Source organism: Haliotis rufescens, unplaced genomic scaffold, assembly GCF_023055435.1.
Source record: "Haliotis rufescens isolate VD_foot unplaced genomic scaffold, xgHalRufe1.0.p SCAF_1, whole genome shotgun sequence".
In the NCBI taxonomy this organism is placed as follows: Eukaryota; Metazoa; Mollusca; class Gastropoda; order Lepetellida; family Haliotidae; genus Haliotis; species Haliotis rufescens.
In genome coordinates, this window is record NW_025963779.1 from 56657496 (window position 1) to 56666027 (window position 8532).

General features: G+C 38.5%; 1 protein-coding gene across 1 annotated transcript in view; it reads left to right on the forward strand.

Annotated features, from left to right (window-relative positions):
- LOC124131521 overlaps positions 1-5154 on the forward strand; it is a 29121-nt gene extending 23967 nt beyond the window's left edge. The window contains exons 10-13 of the mRNA XM_046494816.2: positions 117-260; positions 1192-1353; positions 2640-2777; positions 3290-5154. Of these exons, the coding sequence (XP_046350772.2) occupies positions 117-260; positions 1192-1353; positions 2640-2777; positions 3290-3343 (498 nt within the window). The 3' untranslated portion in view covers positions 3344-5154. The remainder of the gene's footprint in view (positions 1-116; positions 261-1191; positions 1354-2639; positions 2778-3289) is intronic.
- Positions 5155-8532: the final 3378 nt, after the last annotated feature.

Sequence of the window (8532 nt, forward strand, 5' to 3'; positions counted from 1 at the left end):
CTCAATTATTTAAAGACCGCCGTCATTTAGCTGGAATATTGCTGAGTGCGGCGTTAAACAACATGAAAGCAACAACTTGCCGCCCCCTGTATTAAATGTTTGTATCTGTGTTACAGCAAGGTTTGACCCCCCGGGACTACAGTAAAATTGCGTGCAGCCCCCACGAGTTCCAGGTGCGACAAGCCGATGTTGAGGATTTCGACCTGGAAATATTTCTAGGAATGACCAACTTCTTCGACACTTTCTACCACGCGTGCAGGGTCAGTATTCGGAAGCCTCACAATACAAACCAGAGCAAATTGCAACGTCATTGAAAACAATGTATTTAAGTGTGTGTATAAACAGGGCTGGATTTAGCTATAGAAAACTAGCACTATTGCAACCTATTATTGAACAACCTAATATTTATGTCTACATGTGTGATGAAAATAATTCATGTTTGTGTCCACGCAAAACTGTTCTTGGAAAACACTTAGTACTTCTAAAGTTGATTTACCATAACACATCACTAATCCCCGTGTTATGTGTAATTTGTCATGCTTTCTTGGGTTTGACGTAACCAAACTGTGCGTACTTCAAGATGTGCACGTTCCTATTACGTTTCCAGTAATGCATAACTAATGTATGTGACACTGGCAGCAAACCGACCAATGTTTCAACTTTTATAAAATTATGGGACCAGGGTGCAGTCTTGTTTTATTTTTGTGCAACTTCGTTTTCATGTCAACGTGGACCTAGTGCAAGTTAAATCTAGTCCCTTAACTCAGGCCCCGGTGTAACACGAAGGGATAGGGAAATGAGGTGTCACATACTATCTATTTGACTGACAAAGAGGATCGAATGTGTCTTGGCAGATTGCCTGTAATTGTGCCCGACGGTGTGGAGGGATCTTTGCTCATACTTACATTCACCCGTTTGTCTGGTACAGACTTGATTATGTAAAGTCTTGTTGAGCACGGCGTAAAACTACATTCACTCATCCATTTCCACCTTAAGTAATGTTAAGAGGCTTCTTCTCAGCACACCCGACATGGACGGTGTGACCACTAAATTGAAATGTGTAGCCTTGGATAGTTTATACTCTGTCCAGAAATTAGAAAAATTAGAAAATATTTTCGAAGGAAATATAAGTTATCTCATGTAATTAGGGGACAGTTACGTTGACTCATATATCGCTTTTGGCGTCTGCAGACCGGCGACTTGACGACGGTGAAGAACCTAACGCTTGGTCTGAACGAACACGGTGCCCAGCATAGGTTCAGCAACGCTTTGTTTGATTGTTTGGACCATCGCCAGTATAAGGTGGCAGAGTTCCTCGTCAAGAATGGCTTCAGTACAGACGTCTGGAAACAGGTACAGTAAACATATATTATAAGTGTGGAAACAGGTACACTAAACACATTATAAGTGTGGAAACAGGTATACTAATCACATTATTAGTGTGGAAACAGGTACACTAAACACATTATTAGTGTGGAAACAGGTACACTAAACCATTGTTATTAGTGTGGAAACAAGTACACTTAATATACATTATTAGTGTGGAAACAGGTATACTAATCATACATTATAAGGGTGGAAACAGGTACACTTAACATACATTATTAGTGTGAAAACAGGTACACTAAACACATTATTAGTGTGGAAACAGGTATACTAAACACATTATTAGTGGGGAAACGGATACACTAAACATACATTATTAGTGGGGAAACAGGTACACTAAACATACATTATTAGTGTGGAAACAGGTACACTAAACACATTATTAGTGCGGAAACAGGTACACCAAACATACATTATTAGTGGGGAAACAGGTACACTAAACATACATTATTAGTGTGGAAACAGGTACACTAAACATACATTATTAGTGTGGAAACAGGTACACTAAACATACATTATTAGTTGGGAAACAGGTACACTAAACATACATTATTAGTGTGGAAACAGGTACACTAAACATACATTATTAGCGTGGAAAGAGGTACACTAACATACATTATTAGTGTGGAAACAGGTACACTTAACATACATTATTAGTGTGGAAACAGGTACACTTAACATACATTATTAGTGTGGAAACAGGTACACTAAACATACATTATTAGCGGTAAACAGGTACACTAAACATAAATTATTAGTGGGGAAACGGGTACACTAAACATACATTATTAGTGGGGAAACAGGTACACTAAACATACATTATTAGTGTGGAAACAGGTACACTAAACATACATTATTAGTGGGGAAACAGGTACACTAGACATACATTATTATTTGGGAAACAGGTACACTTAACAAACGTTAGTCAATAGCTCCTGCAGATTGTTGACACTAGACGCCCGTGGCCATAACATGTGCAAAGGGATTTGAAATTTAGAAAAGAGACACTGATGCCGTTACCGTATCTTTCACAAGAAAAAAACATTCTGTAGACTTCCTCAACTAATGCAAATACTATAAATATATAGTGTATGAAGTGTTCGCTCGTCACGACGAAGACCCGTGTTCGATTCCCAACATGAGTAAAAATGTATTAAGCCCATTCTCGTGTCCCCCCGAGTGATGCTGCTTGAATGTTGCTAAAGGCGGCGTAATACTATACTCACTCTACCCATTGTCCTTTGTATGTCCAGTATGAAGAATGTGACCCCGATGACCCCATGTGCTCGATGATGGAATGTAGTCACACGGTAGTGACACTCCGGCAACGAGCTGTCAACGTGGGTGCCAAGGACATCGTCATGCTCATTGACAACGTCGCCAGCGGAAAGGTACACAACATTTATAATACATAAGAAGTCCCTGGACTTAATTGCTTTCCTTCTCAAAATACTGGGGCGGTCGGCTAGCCTAGTGGTTAAAGCGTTCGCTCGTCACGCCGAAAACCCGGGTTCGATTCCCGACATGGGTACAATGTGTGAAGCCCATTTCTGGTGTCCCCGCCGTGATGTTGCTGGAATATTGCTAAAAGCGGCGTAAAACCATACTCACTCACTCTCAAAATACTATTGTCAAAATATGCATTAAATGCTAAAATCAATTCGTGTTACAAAAACATACCAGATGCAAACTTGTTATTATCAATATGATTATTATCGTAATGATAATGATTATTATTATTGTTATTATTATACTCTCAGTTTATTTATTTTTATCATTTACTCAATTTGCAATGAAATTGAATTAATTTAAACTCAGAAACTCATATCATTTTAAGAGAGGTCACATATATTCACATTTAATTTAAATAGTCCTAGTTAATAATAAATATTGTTTATTTCAGTTGAAAACATTGAAGCCCTCGACAGTGTTCCACTGTGAAATTGTTCGTGTGTGACGTCGTAACATTATTCTTCATATATATCTGTTCACGTGTACTTGTGTCAAAACTCCCTCTGTGCGACGGTGTAACATATGATGTTCTAAGTCTTTACGGGGGCTAGCATTGTTTTAGGTTGATCGTGTCAAGATCACAAATGTTTCACAAGAGTTGTATGCATACGTTATTTGATAACATAATATGTTTGCGCAATATGTACTACTGGGGACGTGACTGTGCATACATACTTTTGATATTCGAAAGCAAATGTTTTTTTGGTCATAAATATTGGCTTTAAGAAAGTGTTTCCCCTCCAACTGTAAGCTAGAATACATTTCTGATGGAATTAACAATTAAATGAAAGGACATACTTCCTTTTATGTCATATAACTTACATCGAGTCCCTCGCGCGTTATTTGAAAATATGTTAGGGAAAAAGGCCGATTTGTTCAACTTCAAGAAAATATCTGCCTATGTGAAAGTCCGTTGTTTACGATATCTTTTACCGTAAGTGTGTACTGTCCATATCTACATCTCCATCCAAATTCAGTTTGCGTCAAAGAATTGCTCATGTTTAAAGATTAGACACACGCTTCCTAAAAGCCTCATCTTTTCTATTACACATTTTCAATCTACATTCGGTTTTGTATACGTCCAAAACATGCAGGTGATGCAAGGAACAAGGTTTCATTCACATTCGTATAAATATTTGATAAAATTTATAACGTCATATTCCCATTGATCTACACGAACCTTTACCATACAATGTCCTTTTTACAATTTTAAGCGTATAGGCCATAACATGTGAATTTCTAATTATTATTTAAAATGAAAATCATGAAAATGCTTATCAGATACCAGTACGGATACATTTCTGGAAGAAGAGGGGAAATTTGGGTAATCAAAATCTACAAATCTAACTGTTATCAAAAATAATATATGCACAGTTACTTTGTCCAACATTGTATATAAGTCTACCCACTTGTGTTACATATTAGTCTTAGATGTACCAACACTTGAACCTGTGATGTCATTCGGGTGTGTCATGCCCCTGTCTTACTTCATCATCAACAACAAACAATGTAGATCAAGGATATTATGTTAAATATGTCTCCACAGAAATGCTTTTAGATCATTTTCAGGTGCTAAGTTGACATTGTATCCAAAAGCAATTTGGGAGCTCATCTAGTTTTAATTTCAAAATCCTTGAATGTGTGAACCAAAATCCGCCCAGCAGGCCATCTCTTAACACAGGCATGTGATAAAAAATATAATTTTTGAAAGAGACTGTTATACATGAACATTTTTAATTTTCCTTTGTCTATATTGTAGTGTAGATATGTTTTGAAATATGTATCATGGCGTCAGAGGCACGCCGTTTTATAACTGCCATTGTTGATTACTGGTTCATATATATATGCACATGTACTGATGACCTTGAAGGTACTTACTGGAAACATGCAAGCTTTACTTTGTCAGGAATGGGAACCCGTTACAGCTGTTCATTTGACCAGTCGCTGTCTCAAGCTTATTCTGATGATAAGGCCATGACAAAATGATATCATGAGGTCGAAATAACCGTTACAGTTGTTGTTGTTTGTTGTTTTACGCCGCACTCAGCAATATTCCAGCTATATGACGGCGGTATAACCGTTACATGTTTGTGGGTGAAAAAACCCTGGTTCTCTATAAGCAAAAATCTCAATATCGATGAACTCTGATTATTAAGACTCCACTGGACCATGCCTTGTTAAATACGACCGGGGTAATAAGTCTACATCACGTACATCTACTGTAATATTGCTAAGTGTTCGGCGTTAAATAACAAACAAACAAACAATCAAAACATACATCTACTAGAAATTATTTTTTTTATAAGGATTTGTCATTTTGTTTACTGAAAACAAAACAATGAACAAATATGTAACGCGTTGTGTTCTCACAGTAAGCTGCAGTGTCTCACGTATGTCTGCTGTAGACCTGGTCTAACTAGTACAGGGGGCATTGGTGGCGCAGGCGTCTAAGGCGCCGCGATTCGCTGTGCAGAGTTGCGTCCCTTGGGCACGCCAGAAACCTATGATTGTGGGTTCGAATCCCGGTTCGCACCGATTATGTTTCTAGGTTTGTCGGCACCATACCCGTGTTCGTGGGTTTCACCGAAGTGCTGAACGTCTGAGACCTGCATCACTTCGGGCTTTCCTCCCACATTAAGCTGACACGCCGTTATGTAACTGGAATACTGTTAAAAGCGGCGTTAAACCCAACTCACTCATTACTCTAACATGTACAGACATTGTTCCTCACTTGACCATGTATATGGACAATGACTGGGTGTCTGTGATGTATCATAAGCATAACCCTCGTGTGTTAATAGCTCTGAAGTTGGCAAGTGTATGGAAACGAAACGAACGCCATTGAGACATTATTCTGGTTAAAGCCGACAGCTTATCATATTAATCAACTGTGCATGACATCAGTATGATAAATAGGATCAGAATGTGCGGTTTAGGATTTTATGACCAGCGGTGTTGAGTTATTTTTGGTGCCATAGACAAACCTCGTAGATCTCATATGGTGTTGGTACGTCATCCCACAAGACACGTGAAGATCCGGGATAGAGTGTCTTCAGCAACCCATGCTTGTCGTAGGAGGCGACCAAATGGATCGGGTGGTCAGGCTCGGTTACTTGTTTGGTGCATGATGTCAATCACTGGATTGTCTGGTCCAGACTCGATTATTTACAGACCGCCGTCATATAGCTGAAATATTGCTGAGTGGGGTGTTGAACAAGCAAACTAACAGACAATATCCCACAACGTCATCCAATACACGCATATCCCATATGAATGAAGATTTATACAAAATAACGACTGTCCCCTTGATGAGAATCGAACCTGGACCAAACGAAGGACGTACCTGGGCCATACCCTCTTGGCTACTGTTAATGTCCTACAAAATACATTATATATTATACAAAAATGAGGTAAATGTTCACTCGGTGTACATGTAATATATCTTCTTCTTCATCATCTTCTCTATATCAGTTTCAGACATAGAACTTTCGCTGTCTCATGACAGCTCTTCAGTGTAACTGAATATATATATATATATATATATATATATATATATATATATATATATATATATATATATATATATATATTGTATACAGCGAACTGCTTCTATCTCGAACCTGAAGTAACCAACCATCCAGGTTCGAAGTAGCGTTTGATTCGAGATACAAATACAAACATCTACCCTGTTGTAAATACATTGCACCAAACAAAGTCTCAAGCTATACGTCTAGGTGCCAAAATGCTGTACGTACGCTCTGTGGTTCCAGACTTAACGTTATCGCACACACAACCGAAAAGACCAGTAATGAATACAAGACAATGCTTTGGCGTTACCGTTATGGCTCCGTCTCACGTGACACTGGTCTGTTTTGCTTTAAAATGTACATCTTTACGGCGGCCTGGGGACCTAACTCCATGTAATTTCCTAAAAGAATGGTCCGCAACTAGTCGTGTAGAGGTTTCACCTTGTACCATTTATGGTGTATGTTTTGTTGATATTTCTTGTGTTTTCTTTCAAATTTTAATCATTAAAGTTAAATAAAACTCAAAATGTTTGTTGTCTTTTATTTTCGAAATATATTATTATATTTTATACACTACCTCTACTATTGTCTGTTTAAATTTGTTGTTTTCCCTACCCGCGAAGATCCGGGGTAGAATAGGTCTTCAGCAACCCATGCTTGCTGTACTAAGGTGACTATGCTTGTCGTAAGAGGCGACAAACGGGATCGGGTGGTCAGGCTCGCTGACTTGGTTGATGCATGTCATAGTGTTCCAGTTGCGTGGATCGATGCTCATTATGTCAATCACTGGATTGTCTGGTCCAGACTCGATTATTTACAGATCGCCGTCATATAGCTGGAATATTGCTGAGTGTGGCGTTAAACAACAAACAAACAAACACAATGGGCGTAACTTCCGCCTAAGTTAACCTTAAAGGGGCACTGATCTAACGCAATTCCCCGGGACTGGTTGTTGCCTTTGTTATTGTTTTTTCCCAGTGAGTACCAGGATGTGTAGCAGAAATCTAGACTAGTTCGCGACCTCTGCTGCGCCATTCGTAAGCGCATTAGTCACTTTTATGGGTAGTAATAAGGGAGTATGGTCACATTGATCAACAAAATGAAATACATTTTTCGAGATAATAAGGAAATGTAGGTATCTTTGTGGGTAGCATCGGTAATGGTGACGAAGTTTTGATAAGTCACTTGCTTGGTAATTTTGCGATTTTCGTTTACACTATTTTGACTTGCAACACAAAGTAAATATTTCACCTGAGCGTAGTGTGTATATTTTTTTTACTGTCAAATGTGTAACAAATTTATTAAACGTCTAAATATTCAGTTATTTTACAAAGTGACTGAAAAACATTTCCATCTGTATTATTATGATAACGAATTCCAAACATTTTGATGTGTAATGTCATCACCAAGAGACTGAAAATGTTGCGTTGAAAAGTACATTTCTATGTTGTTTGGCTTCTAATCCTACATAATAATCTGTTGTGATGTTTGTAGGCCCTTTTGATCGTCTTAATCAACCTGGGCAGATTTTTTAGTCAAAATGACTGAAATATTTACACATTTTATAAATTGCCTGAGAGAATCACATTTTACAAATTGACGGTAATATATACACGCTTACAAAGGAAAAGACCTTTTATTTAACAGGCGCCCTTTGTCGAAATCTTTATAGATCACAGTTAACCAATCAGTGTTTATGCATAAATGCGTAAAACAAATATTGCCTCCAGCCTCCAAGTTTATTTAGCTGTCCTTGCAGACGGTAGCCCAGTCTCTGGTCACGCTCAGTTGCGTTGCGTATCATCCGGGTACTCACGGGGGAAAAAACAATAACAAAGGCAACAACTAGTCCGTGGAATTGCGTTAGATTAGTGCCCCTTTAATTATAACTGAGTAGTTAAGGTTAACTTTAGTTACTGAGGCTATTTTGTTTAATGGGGCCTTAGCCCATCTACAATCATTCCAAGAAAAGCCTCTACTCCTCCTCCATCCCAACCCTGACCCTCCGGGCCTGCATAAGGGCCTGTGCAGAATGAGGAGCAAGTGTGGTTTCGACAATAGTTGGACCAAGCGTTCGTAAAAGTTCAAATGATATATAACGCTATTG